We start from the raw sequence: 21,393 nt of genomic DNA on the forward strand, positions 1-21,393 counted from the left end.
ATGCGAGGAATGTATGTAAAAATTTCAGATAGGTGGGTACAATTAAAGAAAATATCATTACCTATTCGAGGTTTGATGACCCTTTGTATGTTCTGTCTCTAGAGGAAGAAACCCTCATGGTCAAAACTGTGATTACTGTCGTAGATCAACTAAAGAAGGAGAACTCGTAGAGTGAATACCACTTACCCTGGCTAGTTGTGTCTGTTGCAATTGTTGACCAAGTAGTATCCCTCCCTGAGTTCCTTAGTCAAGACCAGATAACCTCCTGGCTTTGCCAAGGAAAATTCAAGCCTTTAACCTAACACATAAATAAAAAGAAGAGAAAGGCACTATATGAAAATCAGAGAACTCGTATCAAAGTGGGTAAAGGTGCCAAGATTCCCTGTAGCAGTTGGTAGCAAGGTAAGCGCAGAGCTTGCTGAGAAACAACATTTAACAGATGCAGAGCCAATTTCACCAGAACGAAAATTGCAAGAATGAGCCCCTTAGGTGCCTGGGAAGGAGGTCAATTACTCTCTAACCATCCTTTTCCTCTCTGCACCGTTGACTTACCCTAGACAACCAAGGTCGTGGATCTTGTATCACACAGATAATGAGACAAGTGATGATAGTTGTAGGGTTTGACAGTTGTCTGGATTCGAGAACTTTCTCCTCATAAACATACCATGAACTATGGTGGAAACACAAATAATCAAATGCAAACCTTAACAAATAACAAGTAAGATTCACAACCCATACATTACACTTATAACATGTATAAGGACGAAGTCAAAATATTTATCATAAGGTGAATCAAAGCATTGCACTAATAGTTTAATAATTGTTGCATAAACAAAGTCTAACATAACCTATCATTCTAGAAGGATAATCGATTTAACGTGGTACACCATAATAACCTTTAGATAACATTTACACGTTGAGTTCCAATCTTAATGTAAAAGCAAGAAAGAAAAAAAAATATTTAGGTTACATTACCTTTATATATATAATTTTAATTACTTTATCTCCCTTTAAAGTTGATATAAAGTTGAGTTCCAATCTTAATGTAAAAGTAAGAAAGCAAAAAAAATATTTAGGGTACCGTTACTTTTATTTATATATATATATATATATATATATATATATATATATATATATATAATTTTAATTACTTTATCTCCTTTTAAAGTTGATATAAAGTTATGTCATTGTACATCGAAATATTTTATTTATGGTTGAGAATGAAAGTGAAATATTTTTACTAAATATTTTTTTACATTGACTTGTAATATCAACAACAAGTGAAATTAATGATGTTTTATAATGGTTTTAATTAAAAGTAATCAAACATAAATAAACTACCCAAATAAATGCACTTTTATCAAAATAACTGTATATATATATATATATATATATATATATATATATATATATATATATATATATATATATATATATTAATTTATTAGCATGAGATATAATAAAGTTTAAATTTAAAAAGTAAATTTAAAATTTAAATTAGTTACACGTCATTAAAAACACACTCAACCCATATTTTACCCTTTATTAAAAATATTGTCAATATTATAGCTTTTATAGAATAAGATATTATTTTTACTTTTAATATTTAATGTAGTTTTGGGACACTTGGACACCATTCACACTTAAGGTAGGTAAATTATATTATTAAAAAAAAAATTGTCAATGCCTAGTAATGCCTATATCTCTTTTGAATTTTAAAGGATTTTGATTGACTTACACATTATGACATGGAAATTCAATGTTAACTTTTAAAATCAAATTTCCTCTAATGCACCCATGTGTATCACCTTGGGGAGCTCTAATACTCTTCATCATAAAGAAGGATGGCAATTTGCGATTATGTATTGATCACAAATAGCTAAACAAGTTAACAATCAAGAGTAAACACCCCTTACCCTGCATTGATGGTTTATTTGATCAAGTGAAGAGGGCTACAATATTTTTTAAGTTTGATCTACAATTCAGGTGCCATTAAATAAGAATTCAGGAGGAGGATATAAGAAAAAAATCCTTTAGAGCACATTACCACCATTATGAATTTGTAGTTCTTCCCTTTGGACTGATGAATACCCCAACGACATTTATGTGGTTCATGAATAGCACATTCCATCAATACTTAGATATATTTGTGTTGATTTTTATAGACGGCATTCTTGTCTATTCAAGAAGCATGGAGGAGCATAAAAAGGATCTGCCAATTTTTTTACAAACTTTGAGGGAGCACCAGTTGTATGAAAAATACAGTAATTTTGAATGTTATAAAGAACAAATTCAATACTTAGGGCACATTATTACTAAATATGGAATCGTTGTGGACCTAGAGAAAATAAAAACTATAATGGTGTGGCTCATGCCTAAAAAGGTAGCTGATATAATATCTTTCATGGGGTTGGTTGGATGTTAAAAATGGCAACAGGAAATTCCAATTTAATTTGTCCTTGAATTAAATTGTAATTATATTCTCATAGCAACTTCTAATAGTTAATTAAGTTAAATTGACTTAATTGACTTAGGAAATTCGAGTTGGAAGTCTATCTAGAATCATGTAGCGTGATCCCTAAATTTAGGGTCCCAGGTTGAGTTCTTTGGAGTTGTAATTAGATAACTCGGTCTAACTAAGTTATAATCAGTTAAACTAGTTTTAACTGTTAGAGGACCTAGTAGAGGTCTAGTAGTGGAGTAGTGCACCATTTCATCACCAGTACCACACCAATTAACTGAAGATTCACTCACAAATAACTCATGCATGTCAATTCATAGGAAGACCCAGTTGAGATTAGAGTTCAGGGACATTGTACTATTAGTTGTCTAATTTTCCAAGTTGTACAGATGGTGCATGCAATTAGTTGAGGACTTATGTTTGGATTTGCAGTTATGGAGAGTGGATTTCTCAATTAAATATGGGTTAATTCCTCTAGGGTTTGCATAAGGAAGTAGGGGCTTGGCAGGAAACAAAATTGGCTAAGTTTTGGCTTGAGCTAGCTTGTGAGGCAGAAAGATAGATTGTACTAGTGTAGGAATTGCTCAACACGAACAAGCATCAAATTTTCTTCTTAGATCTTCTAGTAAATGCGATATAGATAGTTGGGGTTTTTAGCAGTTTCTTTCCCCAAAGAAATATTGTGTTATGTGCGATTGATATTCTTCTTATTTTTTCCTATTATTTTCATCAATCAATTTGGGTTTCTGCTAAAGAGTAAAGTAGATTATTGTCTTGTGTTTTAGCATATCACATAAGCTGTTGAATCTACGGTAAAAATATACATGGTATCGGAGCTGAAGACAGTATAGAAGAGGAGATTTCAAGTTTGGTGTGAAGGTGAAAATCAAATTTGCAATTTCATACTTCAGAGCAACAATATGTCTTTCTACGGATTGTGACTTGAGTATGCCTTGGAGGGAAGATCGAATTACATGGCTTGGAAGGACAGGATGGAGGCAATGTTGGAAGACAATGACCTTAAGGAATTCATAGATAATGACATTCCTAAGCGTCCAACATCAAATGCTAAAGATCTAGCTAAATGGAGAAAGTGTGTGGAAAAAGCGAGAAGGATTATCCTAGAGGGAGTTCGAGACCACATTGTCTCGAGTCTCCATGGCAAGGATACTCCATACTCAATGTGGAAGGCATTGATGGAATTGTTTCAAAATAGCAGTGATCATAAGAAATTGGTGCTGAAGGACAAACTCAGAAAGATCAAGATGGAGAAGGGTGACTCTATTCTAAAGTACTTGACCAAGTTCACCCATTGTCGAGATGATCTTGGAAGTATCAGGATATGGTGAGCCTAGCTCTTCTAGGACTTCCCAATAGTTGACATAGTTATCAGGACTCTTTCAATGGGAGGGAGAAGATACCAAATTGGAAACAGTTGTGGTCGGATTTGGTACAGGAAGAGATTCGAAGGAATACCAGAGATGGATCATCATCAAAGACTGATGATGAGGCAAATTGTGCCTTAGCGGATAAGGCAAAGAAAGGGAAGGGGAAGTCATCCCATTACAAATCAGATTATTTTCATGGAGGCAAGAAGGAGGAGATGTTGAAATTCAACTGCTTTCATTGTCACGAGCTGGAACATTTTTCCACAAAGTGTTCACTCAAGAATGTCGATAAGAAGCCCTTAGGAGGAGCGGCAGGAGGTGAGTCTCTTGCCTCACAATTCGAACAGGAATTTACCCTCATCGCATGTATTGTGTCATCGGTGATGGGTAGTGTATGGGACCTAGAAAGTGGAGCTTCTTTCCACATGACTGGTAACAAAGATCTCTTCAGAAACTTGGAGGAGAAGGATCTCTAGATGCATATTGAGATGGGTGATGACGGGATTTATAGTGCTACTAGGCTTGGTACAATTACCTTTCAGAGGGAGTCAGATGCTCCCCACACTTTGCAAGATGTTATGTATGTTCCTGGTTTGAAAAAGAACTTGGTATATGTTTCCATGTTGGAGGAAAGAGGCTAAGATGTAATTTTTAGTAAGGGAAAGGCATTCCTTCTTCACATAGCCAGTGGACAGGTGAAGAGGATAGGGGTTCGAGTGAAGAATCACTACAATTTGGAGATAGAAGATTGTGATGCCTTGAGCACGAAAGCAAAGAGGGTGCAGAACAGAGACATCGGTGAGTTGTGGCACAGGCAGTTGAGTCACTTGCATCATGGTGCTTTGAAAATCATGCAGAAAATTTCTACCAGTCTTCCCAAAGGTACACTAGATCATATTGACACGTACAAAGGGTGTACTTTGGGAAAATACACCAAGGATTCCTTTCACGACAAAGACAATTGAGCACAGGTGATCCTCAATTGAGTCCATTCAGATGTGTGTGGACCAGTCTTGACAACATCCACGACCAAGCATAGGTATTATGTTATATTTGTTGATTATTTTTCTCATAAATGTTGGATCTTCTTCATGCAAAATAAAGATCATACTTTTGCAAAGTTTTGTTAATTTAAATCATTGGTCGAGAAAGATATTGGCAGGAAGGTTAAAGCTCTTAGGAGTGATAACGGTGGAGAGTATGTGTTGAATGAGTTTAAAAACTTTTGTGCAGCAGAAGTATTTCGCCAAGAGTTGACAGCACCTCAAAACCCACAATAGAATGGGGTGGTTGAAAGGAAGAATAGAAGCATAGTAGGGGCAGCATGGGCGATGTTTCATTATCAGGGCCTACCACTACACTTGTGGTCTAAAGCATGCAACACAACTGTTTATTTGAAGAACATAAGCCCTCATCGAATTCTTGGGATGAGTACACGAGAAGAGGCTTTTTCAGGGAAGAGACCCGATGTGGGTCACTTTAGGATTTTTGGTTCATTGGTCCACTGCCATGTGACCAAAGATGCACAGAAGAAGCTTGAGCCAACAACAGAGCTGGGGATATTTGTGGGGTACACTGATACACCTCACAACTATCGAGTGTACCTATCGACTAAAAGGATGACAATGGTTTGTAGGGATGTAAAATTCGATGAAGAGAAGGCCATGAGATGTTCCCTTGAGAGGAAGCTTCAACTACATGCGGTTGAGGAGATTTTATCTCCTAAGGAGGAACCTCATATTGTTGTGGGTTAGCCACATGCATAGGATCAAGGAGTGGAGACACCCACTCATGCAGAGTCTTCCAGAGATGGGAGAAAGCACACCAGAGAAGATGACAAGTTATTGCATGATGTGAGATAGAATGTGGAAGCACCCACATCATAATGTAGGTAGAGGAGGTTACCAGACAGATACACTCGATACATGGCTCTTATGAGTGGATGTGTTGCGACTGAGACATCCTCTTTTGAGGAAGCAGTGTAACAACCAGTTTGGGTTGATGCCATGGTTGGGGAGTATGACTCCATTGTCAAGAATAGTGTTTGGGATGTGCTCCCAAGACTAGCAGACAAGTCAGTGGTGAGTTCCTAATGGATTTACAAGGTGAAGCAAGAAGCGGATGGTAGTGTGGAGAAACACAAGGTCAGGTTTGTAGCCTGAGGTTTTTCTTAAGTGGAGGGGATTGATTACGATGGGATCTTTGTTCCTATTACAAGGTACTCATCAATCAGATCCATTTTGGCACTGTCAAAGTAGATGGGATGGAAGATACATCAAATGGATGTAAAGAAAACTTTCCTTAATGGCATGATTGAGGAAGAGGTGTATATTAAGCAGCATGAAGGTTTTGAGACCTTCGACCGAGAGTCGCATGTCTGCCAAATCAAGCGAGCCTTGTATGGGCTGAAACAAGAACCTTGTACTTGGTACACTAGGATCAATAGCTACTTCATTGAGTTGGGCAGCATCGAAAGTGAAGCATATACAAACCTTTACCATATTATGGTTGAAGGTAAATTGTTGATTATGTTTTATATGTTAACGATTTGATTCTAAAAGGTGATGATAAGTTGATCAAGCCTTGCAAAGAGGACCTTGCAAGAGAGTTCGAAATGAAGGACTTGGGGCTCATGCAATACTTTATGGGTATGGAAGTACGGCAAGGTGATGAGGAAATTTTTGTCTCACAGGGAAAGTATGCCAATGAGATACTGAAAAAGTTCCACATGGAGAGTAGTAAACCCATGGAGACTCCTCTAGCAGGTAACTGGAGGAAGGAGGATGCTACTTCCTGTGAAGTAGTGGAAGCTACTATTCACAGGCAGCTTGTGGGTTCACTCATGTATTTGGTGAACACACAACGAGACATGTGTTATGCAGTTAACCATCTTAGTTAAGCGATGGTTAAGATGATTAAGTTGTATTGGAAGGAAGCCAAGCATGTGTTGAGATACCTCAAAGGCTCTACTCAGTATCGTTTATGGGACAAACAAATAGAGGGAGTGAAGCTTCATGGATTTAGTGATGCATATTGTGTAGGGGGTCCATTTGAAAGGAAGAGCACATCAGGAGGGATCTTCAGTATTGGGTCAGCAGTTATTTCTTGGTACAACAAGAAACAGAGATTGGTTGTACTCATTTTAATAGAGGCAGAGTACATGGCTGCTAGTCAAACAACTTGTGAGGTTATCTGGATGAGGAAGATTATGGTTGGTTTGTTTGCTCAGCAGATGGATCCAACTATGATTTACTGTGACAATCAGAGTTGTATCAAACTCTCTGAAAATCCAATTTTTCATGATCGGTCCAAGCATATTGATATTTGGTATCATCATCTTCGAGATTGTGTGCAGAGGAGAATTATGTTGTTGGAGTACATTCCCATAGAGGATCAGGATGCAAATATTTTGACAAAGGCATTGTCAAGATGAAAATTCGAGTTTCACGGAGACAGGATTGGAATAGCTGATAATCCCTTTCTTTTTTAGGGGGAGTGTTAAAAATAGCAACAAGAAATTCTAATTTAATGTCTCCTTGAATTAAATTGTAATTCTATTCTCATAGCAAGTCGTAATAGTTAATTAAGTTAAATTGACTTAATTGACTTAGGAAATTCGAGTTGGAAGTCTATCTAGAGTCATGTAGAGTGATCCATAAATTTTTGGGGGCAGGTTGAGTTCTTTGGAGTTGTAATTAGATAAATCAGTCTAACTGAGTTATAGTCAGTTAAACTAGTTCTAAATGTTGGAGGAACTATTAGAGGTCTAGTAGTGGAGTAGTGCACCAGTGCATCACAGTACCACACCATTTAACTGAATATTCACTCACAAATAGCTCATGCACGTCAGTTCAAAGGAAGACCCAATTAAGATTAGAGTTCAGGGACAATGTACTATCAATTATATAATTTTCTGAGTTGTACAGATGGTATATGCAATCAGTTGAGGACCTATGTTTGGATTGTGCAGTTATGGAGAGTGGATTTCCCAATTAAATATGGGTTAATTCCTCTAGGGATTGCGCAAGGAAGTAGGGGCTTGGTAGGCAGCAAAATTGGCCAAGTGTTGGATTGAGTTGGCTTGTGAGGTAGATAGATCGATTGTACTAGTGCAGGAATTGTTCAGCATGAACAAGCATTGCATTTTCTTCTCAGATATTCTAGTTAATGTAATATAGATAGTCGGGGTTTTTAGAAGTTGCTTTCCCCAAAGAAATATTATGTTATGTGCAATTGATATTCCTCCTCTTTCTGCTTATTGTTTTCATCGATCAATTTTGGTTTCCGCTGAAGAGTAGAGTAGATTCTTGTCTTATGTTTTAGCATATCACATAAGTTGTTGAATCTACAGTAAAAATCTACAGTGGATACTATAGACAGTTTATTGAAGGATTCTCAAAGGTGGCTTATCCCATTACTTCCTTGCAAAAGAAGGGAAATTTTTTTAAATGGACAACTAAATGTCAAAATAGCTTTAACCAGCTAAAACACTTACTTACCACTGCCCCCATTTTGAGAATTTTTGACCCAGAAAAGGAATTTACCATATGTACAAATGCTTGTAAGGAAGGTGTAGGGGAAGTACTTATGAAGGAAGGAAGAGTTATGGCTTATGATTCCTAGAAGTTGAAGGACCATGAGCAAAACTATTCAGGTTATGATTTGGAGTTAACAACGGTAATTCACACCCTGAAAATGTGGAGATATTATTTACTTGGGAAAATATTTATGTTAATGGCAAATCACAGTAGCTTAGCTAATTATTTTAAGAAGCTTACTTTTAATGCTCTCCAGGCACGTTGGATTTCTCTCCTAAGTTTTTGAATTTGAAATTAATCATCTTAAGGGTAACGAGAATCAAGTAGCAGATGACTTGAGCAAGAAATTGAATTTTGTTTATGAAAATATGTTTAGTGAAGTGGAGACTAATTTTAAAGAATTGAATAAAGAGATTGCTAAAAGGGACCCACAATGCCAGTTCTTGTGGCAGCAAGCAAGAAATATAAACAATAGTTAATAATAACTTGGATATGAGGTAAGTCAAGAAAACATGTTGACCTATCAAAACAGAATGTATGGCCCCAACCATATAAGTATCAAAGAATTAATTTTAAATGAGTATCGTAAAAGTCCTTATGCAGCCATCCTAGTTATCAAAAGATGCTCATTAATTTGAGAAAAGTGTATTTTGGCGAGGCATGAAAAAAAAAATTGTTGAGTACTTAGCTAAGTGTTTAGAATGTCAATAGGTGAAGATTGAGCATCGACACCCGACCAGATTACTTCACCCACTGCCTGTTCCCGAATGGAAGTGGGAGGTTATCACATGGATTTCATTACTGGCCTACCTAAGACTAAGAAACATAATGATTCAATAATGGTAGTGGTGGACAAATTGAGTAAAATTGCTCATTTTATTTTGGTGTAATCTACCTATAAAACAGTTCATTGCTAACATATTCATGAAATAAATTTGCAGGCTGCATAGCATACCAAAGTGATAATTTCTTATAGGGATGTTAAATTTACATATGCATATTAGAAGGCTCATTTTGATGGATCAGGTACTCACATATAATTCAGTGTTGCATACCACCCTCAAATAGATGGGTAGACAAAGCGAGTGAATCAAGTACTCAAAGACATGCTAAGGATGTATGTGATGTAGTGACCGACTACGTGGGAAGATTACATCCATTTAGTAGAATTTGCATACAATAATAGCTATCACGCCCCCTAAAAATTAGCCCATTTGAAGTGTTATACTGACACGGGTGTAGAACACCTATTAATTGGGGTGGTCTAGAGGACAAACTAACACTCGAGCCTGATATGTTGAAGGAAATGGAAGAAGTAGTAAGAAAAGTGAGGGTGAATTTGAAAGTTTCTCAAGATAGACAAAAGACTTATGCTGATAAAAGAAGAATCTATCGAGAATTTCAAGTAGGAGACCACGTATATGTAAGGGTGAAACCTAAGAAGAGTACCTTGCGTTGGGGAGGCTATACTAAAATACCTCCCTATTTTTGTGGTCCTTTTCAGATTCTAGCTCGAATTGGGTATGTGGCGTATTAGCTAGCTTTACCTAGCCACATAAGTGTTCACAATGTGTTTCATGTTTCGTTACTAAACATATATATTTATTATCCTAAACATATCATTGATTGGCAGATTATACAGGTAAATAATTTATGAATTGCAAATTTATATATGTGTTGTATACTTGCTAATAATAGAGACTAACAAAGATTAATGGTTGTAGATATAGGTGGAACCGGATGGAGAGTTTATATTTGAACCCCCACACATCATAGATCAAAGAGAAGTAATGCTACGGATGTGAGTTATCTCCCAGGTTAAAGTGCAGTGGAGACACATTAGCCCCAACGAGGCTGCCTAGGAGGATGAGAATTTTATAAAATAAGCTTATCCCAACCTATTTTGAAGGTTGGAAACACCGGGATGGTGTTTTGCTCAAGGGGGGGGAAGATGTAATGTCCCCTGGTAACCTTGTAAATATTAATTTATTGTAGAATATTTTTTTTACTATTATGGGCTGAGAAGGCTAAACATTAAGTAAGTCTATATCGGTATATAGATGCATATTTTATTTTATTTTATTTTTAGTTTATTAAAATGATTCTTGTGTATGGACCATAAAATAAATCATATCAGGAAGCAATGTTGAAAGTAGCTGACGTTCCAGGTAGTTGGATAGTTACATGTGAGGTAGTTACCTACCCAAGATTCTCCTTTGGAAATAAAAGAAAAACAAAAGAGAGTCAAAAGGGTTAGAGGAACCTAAGGCAAGAGAAGGAGAAGAACACAGAAGTCTAAGGAAGACACTGTTATGAAAGACTCTAGAGTTGGTTGGCTAGTGGAGTCTATCTTAAGCTTGAACGCTTAGATTGTACATCTTTAGTTACGTCTAGTTAGGATCAGATAGCTTAAAGGAAAGAGATTGAACTTGCATTGTTACTGTCCTAAAAACTGCTCTGGGAGTGAAGCAAGCTCGGGGGGAGATGCAGTGAAAGTATAGTCTCATTGGTGGCGTGGAGCATTGCATTCCTAGTGGTTTGGTGGTCCATTGGAAATTTGGCAAGACAGATAAGTATTATTTCAATAGAAAAACTTGTTCTGTTTAGAAAAATCAAGACTATAATGATCTATTAAAAATTGCATATTAATAAGTGTTGCATATAATGATGATGATGATGAGAATTTTGTTTGTGAATTGTTATTAAAAACAAAGTGTGAATGTGAATTAGTTATTAAATTAGAGAGTGTCTTCTCTTAGATAATATGAACTAAATAGGATGGTGAAACAATTAAACTATTGAAGGTCAAAAACATGAGTCGATAAACAAAATAATCACACAAGTTTGTTGGGTATTACGTTAGATTCTAGGCCAAGTCACGGAGGACAAAAACCATGAATCAGTCCCTCACCCGCCAAAGAGAATGTATTATTTATATTAATACATAGACTAGTGTGAAAGTAATTATTTAACAGTTGTATTGCAGAAGAACCTAAGTTCCCTCGAAATAGCACTAACAGAACATTTATAATGAATCCATTCAAATTCTAACAGGAAGGGGATTATGGGTTAGCCTCCTAGACCAAGCTGGTAACAACAGTTGGGAGAATAGTCGCTTAAATCCTACAAGAGTTATGACTATTACTTCTAAAACTGATGATTTTATTTTTAACAAAAAAGAAAGAAGTTATTTAAATACATAGAAACGGAACATTAGATGAATATGCAAGAAAAAAAGTGTAACCACCGAAAGAACAATAAAAACCCATAATGGAATTGTCATAAAATATAGTCATGTGACAAATAAAATCATTCCATAATAGAGGAACCTTCTCAAAAGAATGCACATGCAAAATCTTGGAAAGAAACAATCATAAATATTGAATATACATTGGATTCAATGCGAAACATTTAATCTTTAAGAAAGGGTTTGGGACCCATTTTAAACGAAAATTTATAAAAGTCGATTGTGACATAGAATCAATGTAAAACCCTAATTATTACTTTAGGTTCTAGATTCCGGCTCATGTAGAAAATGAGCGGTCAAGAGCAAAAGAAAGATCAACTGGAAAAATGGGTGCTAGTTCAACCTCGGAAAACAAAGAAAATGTATGAGTAGGGAACCTGGAACGATATGAAGTGAGGGGTCAAATGCAGTCAGTCGTAGAAGAAACAAACCTCACCTCTCAGATATAAAACCAAGGCATTAGACAACTTGTCATAACCTGTCGAAGTCGAATGCATGCGAGGAATGTATGTAAAAATTTCAGATAGGTGGGTACAATTAAAGAAAATATCATTACCTATTCGAGGTTTGATGACCCTTTGTCTGTTCTGTCTCTAGAGGAAGAAACCCTCATGGTCAAAACTGTGATTACTGTCGTAGATCAACTAAAGAAGGAGAACTCGTAGAGTGAATACAACTTACCCTGGCTAGTTGTGTCTGTTGCAATTGTTGACCAAGTAGTATCCCTCCCTGAGTTCCTTAGTCAAGACCAGATAACCTCCTGGCTTTGCCAAGGAAAATTCAAGCCTTTAACCTAACACATAAATAAAAAGAAGAGAAAGGCACTATATGAAAATCAGAGAACTCGTATCAAAGTGGGTAAAGGTGCCAAGATTCCCTGTAGCAGTTGGTAGCAAGGTAAGCGCAGAGCTTTCTGAGAAACACATTTAACAGATGCAGAGCCAATTTCACCAGAACGAAAATTGCAAGAATGAGCCCCTTCGGTGCCTGGAAAGGAGGTCAATTACTCTCTAACCATCCTTTTCCTCTCTGCACCATTGACTTACCCTAGACGACCAAGGTCTGGTATCACACAGATAATGAGACAAGTGATGATAGTTGTAGGGTGACAGTTGTCTGGATTCGAGAACTTTCTCCTCATAAACATACCATGTTCGAGAACTTTCTCCTCATAAACATACCATGAACTATGGTGGAAACACAAATAATCAAATGCAAACCTTAACAAATAACAAGTAAGATTCACAACCCATACATTACACTTATGACATGTATAAGGACGAAGTCAAAATATTTATCATAAGGTGAATCAAAGCATTGCACTAATAGTTTAATAATTGTTGCATAAACAAAGTCTAACATAACCTATCATTCTAGAAGGATAATCGATTTAATGTAGTACACCATAATAACCTCTAGATAACATTTACATGTTGAGTTCCAATTTTAATGTAAAAGCAAGAAAGAAAAAAAAAATGTTTAGGTTACATTACCTTTATATATATGATTTTAATTACTTTATCTTCCTTTAAAGTTGATATAAAGTTGAGTTCCAATCTTAAGGTAAAAGCAAAAAAATGTTCAGGGTACCGTTACCTTTATATATATATATATATATATATATATATATATATATTTTAATTACTTTATCTCCCTTTAAAGTTGATATAAAGCTGTTATTGTACATCGAAATATTTTATTTATAATTGAGAATGAAAGTGAAATACTTTTACTACATTTTTTTTATACTGACTTATAATATCAACAACAAGTGAGATTAATAATGTTTTATAATGGTTTTAATTAAAATTAATCAAACGTATATATTCATTTTTTATTTTTATTTTTATCTTAATTACTTTTTATTTAATTTTTTTATTTTTTTAAATAAAATAGATAATTTTAAGTTAAACGCCCAAAGAATCACACACCTCTCATATTAAATTATAAAATAAACCTCTAAATACAATCACATTACTAAAATATAATTGAAAACACAATTTTATATTACAAAATCAAATTTAATTTTAATACTTAAAAACAAAAAAAAATATGATAAAATCTTATAAGTTTTGGACTAAGAAATAAAAATAAGCAAAAAGCAAGACTTTGAAGGACCGAATAGGTAAATTTAAGAAAGGAAAAAAAAAAAAAAAAACATTTTTTCGATAATATATAACTACATTTATCTTATTTCACATATTAGATTATTTAATTTTTAAATTATTTAATAAAATTCATAACATTTTTTATATAATAATTATATTAATCAAAATTAAAAAAATATTATGATGGAATAATGAATAAAAGTACATTATTATGTAAGTAATTAATATTAATTAAAACACGTGTTACGGGTCGACTTTATATCACCATCTTACTCGCAAAGTTTTTTAATTATTTTTTTAAATATTATGAAATTAAAGTGCGATTAACGTAAGTTAGGATTTCTTAATCCTTTCTCTCCCAGATCCTTATGATTATTATTTTATCTTTGCTTATTCTTACATTTTTCTGGCGTAAAATGCACGATTGTCATTCTTATTTAATGACGAGTAGAACTATCATATATCCCTAATTACGATTAGATTTATAACTAGTATTTGCATATTACAATATTTATAACTAATATTTGCACATTATTGTGTAAAGTAATTTGCATATTACAATATTTATAACTAATATTTGCACATTATTGTGTAAAGTAATGTTGTAGTGTTAAACGAAGAACATAGAAATTAAACAGAAAGAGTGTAATATTAAATGGAGTGAGAGGAACACTTACTTAAAATATGGAATTATAAGATATTTGTTCAAAATGGTATAAAAACAAAAAATCTAACCAGTGTCGTGAAGATATAAACCTCACAATTAAAAAACGCCTTCAACTTTATTATATAGTATCAATTAAATAAATTATATTGTCCACATATTCACGCCTGGCTGAAAACCGCAAGTTGCACGTGGGTCCATAATATTATCAACCCCTCTATCACGTCGCGTCGAAGGTCCGGGTCCGTTCATCCCCTCTATCACGTCGCGTCCAGGTCCGGGTCCGTTCATAAGTAAAATATCAAACGGAAATATTTACAATCATAAAAAACCTTGAAAATTTGCAATGACGAGGACCACACTTTTACATGGTCCTCGATTTATCATGAAACTAAACAGACCTGATCTTTGACAACGTAATCAGGGTCATCCAACCTAAGTTCATGATAAGGTGTTATCGTTGGCTGAAAATTCAGCTTAATTTTTTCAAACCGCATCTTTAGAAACTTTGGAATGAGGTTCCCGATTTAGAAGATATATCTTTCTCTTATAATAAAAGAATTCAATTCAATGTTAATAAATTAAACGTAAAGAATTTGAACAATTTTAACCAGGAATCAAATATGAAGACTTAGAAGATATATCTTCCTCTTATAATAAAATAATTCAATTCAACGTTATTATAATTAAATGTCCTCTTATAATAAAAGAATTCAATTCAACGTTATTATAATTAAATGTAAATATTTTAATATGAGAAGACCTTGAATGGGAAAAAAATGTAAGATGTAATTTAAAATTATTTGTGATTTTTGATGAGTTTTTTTGTTTTGTTTATTTTCTGATTTTTTTTTTAATATCTAATATATAATAGTCTTTTGAATATCTAATAGCTATTTATTGAAATGGCAGTTTGATTGGTGAATTATGAGCCATCTAAATGTCTTATAAAGATAAAAATTCAATTCAATGTTGTTATAATTAAATGTAAATAATTTTAATATTAGAAGACTTTGAATGGGAAGAAATTGTAAGATGTAATTTAAAATTATGTGTGATTTTTTGAAGTTTTTTTGTTGGTTTATTTTTTGATTTAATTTTTTTTTTTAATATTTAGATAGTTTTTCTAATATCTAATAGTTATTTATTGAAATGGCAGTTTGATTGGTGAATTATGGGCAATCTAAATGTTTTATAAAAAAATTTAGGATGTTAAATCTAGCTAAAAGAAACAGTGTAAATAATATAAATAAATACAAATAAAGATTTCACCACAAATTTTTTTACCGAATCTAAATCTATATACCTTATAAAAAAAACAATCACAAATCAAAATTTCACCACATCCACCGAATTCTAAATTTCACCACAAATTTTCCACCAAATTCTACCCAAATCTCTGAAAAAAAACCTTAAAAAAAAATTAGAAAACTCCGAAACTATTATGCCCCTTAACATTTAAAACTTAGCTGCTTAAATAGGGCAGGCTCCACGGAACTTTCCCTTCCCGGAGGAAGTCGGTCTCTCGATTCTATTAGCCCACTGAGAAACTACATATACACCTCATATACAACTGCAATGCTAACACAGATCTGCAGATTGGGTGCCTCTGCCTCTGCCCAATTCCCCTTGCCATTGCTATGAAATTCCCAATCATAATCTTTAAAGCCAAAGGCAACCAATTTGATGTGCGTCCTTGATTTCGTAAAATTGGAAGTACATGAGTTAGTCTGCAGAGCAGCATCATCTGGAAATTCGTCATTGCCATCGAGAAAGCTGTCTACACCTCCGCAGCAGCTAGCAAACTGGTCAGAGCTTAATGCGCTGTTTTTATTAACTCAAGAGAAAAAAAGATGGAGACCGAGAGCATCGCGGCTTGGATTTCAAGGCTGAACTGGCTGGTTTGTGCATGGAGCTTGGCATCATTTATTGTTAATCCATGGTGCCATGCTCTTCCTCAAGAAGCTCAAATCCTCCTGCAAATGAAGGAAAGCTTCAAGAATGATCCCCACAATGCATTGGACAGCTGGATGATAGACTCTGCCAATGCGCCTTGCAATTGGGATGGAATCACCTGCGACAATTCTACAGGTATGGTCACTGAAATCGCACTCGAAGACAAATCTCTCAACGGCCCTCTTTATTCCGGCCTATGCAATCTTCCGAGCTTGGAAAAGCTCCATTTGGGTTTCAATAACTTGTATGGGATTTTGCCACCGCCTCTCACGAATTGCAGCAACCTCCAATCCCTCAACCTCAACACAAATTCTCTGTCCGGTACTTTGCCAGACCTGTCTGGACTAAAGTCTTTGAAGACACTCGACCTCTCGACCAACAGCTTCGCAGGGCAAGTCCCTGCTTCTCTGGGAAATTTGCCAGAGCTCACCTCCCTTAACCTTGCACAGAATCCCTTTGCTCCTGGCACAATTCCCCAAGAACTCATGAGTTTGAAGAAACTCAACACCTTCTTCTTGGGCACCTGCAATTTGATAGGAGAAATCCCGCTTTTCATTTTTAATTTCACAGAGCTGGGCCTCCTGGATCTCTCTAACAACAGCCTCAACGGATCCATTCCCAAGGAAATCTCGAACCTGAAGAAGCTCTATCAACTGGAGCTCTACAACAACTATTTCAGCGGGAGTATTCCTGGCGAATTGGGCCATCTCTCGTTACTGCGGAACCTGGATGCTTCGCGCAACAGCCTTACCGGCAACATTCCAGAAGAGCTCGGGAATTTGAAGAATTTGTCATACTTGCAGCTCTACAGCAACAATCTTTCGGGCCAAATTCCCGAGAGCATTGGGGAATTGCCGCTTCTGGAAGGCTTGTCGATATATGAGAACAATCTTACAGGCCAATTACCACAGAAGCTTGGCAGCCTGTCCAAATTCAACATGCTGGACGCCTCGCAAAATCAGCTCAATGGCTCGCTGCCCAAAGATATCTGCAAAGGAGGAAACCTGCAGTACTTTCTTGTTCTTGAAAACTATTTCACGGGAGAACTACCTCTCTCATACGGGGCTTGCCAAAGCTTGATACGCTTCAGAGTCAATAACAATGTACTCAGCGGTACAGTTCCCGGAGGAATCTGGGGTCTGCCCAATGTCAATATTATTGATTTGAGCTTTAATAATTTTGTGGGAGAAATGAGTGCCGATATCGGAAATGCAAAGAATCTATCATTCTTGTTCATTCAAAACAACCAATTCTCCGGCAGCTTGGTGCCGGAGATCGGCTTCGCGCTGCACTTGGTCACGATTAATGCAAATAATAATAAGTTTACGGGTCAAATACCGAAGGAAATCGGAAGGTTGAGTCAGTTGAATGGACTATATTTGCAAGAAAATATTCTGGCGGGATCCATTCCAGGCGAAATCGGCTCCTGCGAATCTTTAATCATTATAGATCTTGCGAGAAACCGTCTGGATGAAGCAATTCCAGACTCTTTGGGATCTATTCGTGGCTTGAATTCTTTGAATCTTTCAAATAATGAGCTCTCCGGTTCAATTCCCAGCAGTCTCGATGCGTTGACCCTGAACTTTATTGATTTATCCAACAATCAGTTAAGCGGCCCCATTCCCAACTCGCTCATCATTGCCGGAAACAGGCAAAGCTTTTCGGGAAATCCAGGGCTCTGTGTTGAAAGCCACAGTAGAGATTATACGATTAGGGTTTGCTCGACTTCTTCTCGTTCTCACAAGAAAGACAGGAGACTGAAATTAGGAGCAGGTTTCATTGCAGGTGCAGCCGTGTTAATATTGGCCGTTGGACTGATACTTTTCCGGCGGTATGTTCGTCGACAAGCGGATAAGCTGGAGAAAGAGGAAAGCTTGGCATGGAAAATCACAGTTTTTCATAATTTGAGCTTCAATGCAGAAGAGCTTTCTGGGGTTTTGTTACTGAAAAACGAAGAGAATGTAATTGGAAGCGGGGCATCCGGCAAGGTTTATCGTGCTGACCTACCCAACAATGAAACTGTAGCAGTGAAGCACCTATGGACGGCCACCAAGATGGATATGGACGATATTGATATGGACAAGCATAAGAAGAAGAAGAATAACAAAGTTGACAAGGGTCATCGATTGGCCAAGGCAGAAGTTGAAACTTTGGGAACCATTCGCCACAAAAACATAGTGAAGCTTTATTGTTATCTGTCCAACAGGCATTCAAATGTGTTGGTCTATGAATACATGCCTAATGGGAACCTGTCTGAAGCTTTGCGGAGCAATAATGGTTTGGATTGGCCGACGCGACACAGGATTGCATTAGGAGCAGCTCAAGGATTATCATATCTTCATCATGATTGCTCCCCTGCAATCATTCATAGAGATGTCAATTCTACCAATATCTTGCTGGATCAATTTTATGAGGCCAAGATTGCTGATTTTGGTGTTGCGAAAGTTGTTCAAGCTGGCAACAGAGAAGGGGATAGTGCAACAGATTTTGTAGGTACTCACGGTTACTTTGCTCCTGGTAAGTTTTTCAACTTTTTTGTCTGGCATATGTTAATCCATTTTCTTCCTTGCTGTTTCCCAAACAAAGTTTCTGGCTCTTAAAGAAGTGTGTTTTTTAACAGGTTTTGCAGACCTTGATGTCTAACATTATTGAGATATTCATTTTATTGATATCTTTTGCAAATGGATGAACCCTGAATTGTACTCTGTTTATGTATTTTTCTGGCAGAATATGCATACTCCAAGAAGGTCTCCGAGAAGAGCGATGTTTACAGTTTTGGTGTAGTTTTGCTGGAGCTCATAACTGGCAAACGGCCCAATGAACCGGAATTTGGAGAGAACAACGATATTGTTTATTGGATTTCACAGAAAATCTATGAAAAGAGAGATGCATTTGTAGTTCTTGACTCGAGGATTTCCAGCTCATTTAAAGAAGAAATGATTCGGGCTCTGAAAATTGCAGTGTTTTGCACACACAAACTGCCAAATTCGCGGCCTTCTATGAGAGAAGTTGTGCAGATGTTGAAGGATGCAGATCCTTGTGGCTGCAGTACAACCATGCAAGTACAGGGCTCAAAGCCTACGAATGAGGACTCCAAGCACGAAGTAAAGGACTCAACGCCTGCAAATGTAGACTCAAAAGCATGAAAATGTTACAGTTGATATCGAAGAAGACTAAATATATTGTAAAGTTGTAGAAACCTGAGCTGTAAACTACTATGGCCGGAATGAGGGTTTTTCCTTGTTCTATATATGTTTGGGATGACCCATGTATAATGCTGGCCGAATGTTCAATTGATAGTAGAAAAATGCTACAGGTGGAATATTTCATGTATCATAAAATGGATTCCTGGTTACTGATGAAGGTGTTAATAACGAAGGCCAATATCAGCCACCCTGACTAAATTGTCGCTGGTCAAAAGGGCACTTTTAAATATAGTACCTGGCATCATAAAGTTTTTGTAAAGTTAAGATGTTAGCTCGAAAAAGACGAGCCCAGGCCAATTTCAAAACCAAACAGGAATTTACATCCATAAAATTAAATAACAATATCAAGGCAAAAGATCAATGGCAAAATAATGCGTGAAATTTAGACTTTGTTAGAGTGCCCCATATTCAATTGCTAATACAACGGACTCTAAGCAAAATATATATATATATATATATATATTTCTATGCCACTGTTAACATGAATATTCAAATTTTTAAGCCATTTTTTTGTTAACCGTGGTAGATCTTTTTTTTCATTATAATATATGCAAGCAGGTTACAACTATTTAGTCTCGTTTGGTGATCTCAACCTGCCCGTTGGGAAACCAAGTTTGTTGACCACATAACCACATTATATGCCATCTAGTAGCAAAAAATAGTTAGTTTATCTATCCAAGCTATATATACTTGATTATCATGTACACAACCATGAGTTGTCTTTCTATATATATAAACTACTACAAACTGGAAAGTAAATGCTATCCACATAAAAACTTAAGCAAAAAGACTATGACTTCATCCTCCTAGTTATCATGATCAGTCGAGGTACCCAAGACCGAGTCTTTCACATTGGATTTAGGCAGCTCGGTCGGTAGGAACACGCTTGAGAATTTTTCCTCAATTCAGCCCCGACGGCCATCTTGTTTTTGCAGCTAGGCTTGGATCTTTTGAAATTCTTTCTTGTAGTTTGGAAATTCCTTAATGACGGTCATCCAGATTTGTTCCATCTCCTTCCCTAGGAGGCATTTATGGAGCTAGTACAAGTGTAGAGTCTATTTATATTGTGTTTCTCTACTGCAAGTGTGTCCCGGATCAGGAACCAATACTTTCCACTCTTCCACGTCCACTGCCCCCACTTTCACAAATATGTTGATGTCATCCTCCCACTCAGCAATGAGACGTTGAATCTCCTCTTTGGTGCCACCCACATATGCAGCCACCACTTCTTGGATCAGTGTATCTATTGATTTCCTCCCACTGCATTTTCCAACCTTGCTCAGCTCAGCCTCAGCCTCACTCTCCCGCGGTCTCTTTCCTTTGCCCCTACCTTTCCCTGCTCAAGCTATTGTTGTGTTGTCCTATGTCCTAACCTGTTGCTGACGATGGCCCGGAACTAGCTTCAGTGCTTTCTTCCTCTGAGGGGAGTTACCTGCTTTAGGAATAAGAAGCCAAGAATTTCAAACCATTATTTTCATAATTTTTGATAGCCAATGGTTCTGTTCATCCAACATTTCTTCCCCCCATGTAGCTTATTGAAAGCCCTTGAGTGCTAAAGACCCCCACCTAAGATGCCCCCAACACCCCTGCATGCCCCCTTCCATATGCCAATAATGGCCACGATTTCGGCCACAAATTTCATGGTCGCCCACAAGCTCAAAGACCCATAAGCCCAATCAAAAGGAGCCCCACTCCTTCACCCCATTGCCTCTTGTTGGCTGACCTCATCCCCCATCCCCCTAACCGCGTCTCTGCCATTCTTTCCTCTGCTAACCCCAGTCTCCCATCTTCTAAGCCCCTTCCTTGACCAAGTATCCCTCCCCTA

General features: G+C 36.4%; 1 protein-coding gene across 1 annotated transcript; it reads left to right on the forward strand.

Moving 5' to 3' along the window:
• Nucleotides 1-15,897: 15,897 nt before the first annotated feature.
• On the forward strand, nt 15,898-19,869 carry LOC149181083 (uncharacterized). Its single transcript, XM_089416434.1, has 2 exons — nt 15,898-18,879; nt 19,090-19,869. Exons 1-2 carry the CDS (start codon nt 16,260-16,262, stop codon nt 19,506-19,508), a joined length of 3,039 nt encoding a protein of 1,012 aa, XP_089272560.1. The 5' UTR covers nt 15,898-16,259; the 3' UTR covers nt 19,509-19,869.
• Nucleotides 19,870-21,393: the final 1,524 nt, after the last annotated feature.

Source organism: Pinus tabuliformis, chromosome 3_2 (assembly GCF_031772625.1).
Source record: "Pinus tabuliformis cultivar Carrire ecotype Pingquan chromosome 3_2, CPIR1, whole genome shotgun sequence".
Taxonomy (NCBI): Eukaryota; Viridiplantae; Streptophyta; class Pinopsida; order Pinales; family Pinaceae; genus Pinus; species Pinus tabuliformis.

Coding starts and splice junctions, on each gene's coding strand:
- LOC149181083 (XM_089416434.1), top strand. CDS start 16,260: ATGGAGACCGAGAGCATCGCGGCTTGGATTTCAAGGCTGAACTGGCTG. Junction 18,880..19,089: donor TCACGGTTACTTTGCTCCTG/GTAAGTTTTTCA, acceptor TTTTTCTGGCAG/AATATGCATACTCCAAGAAG.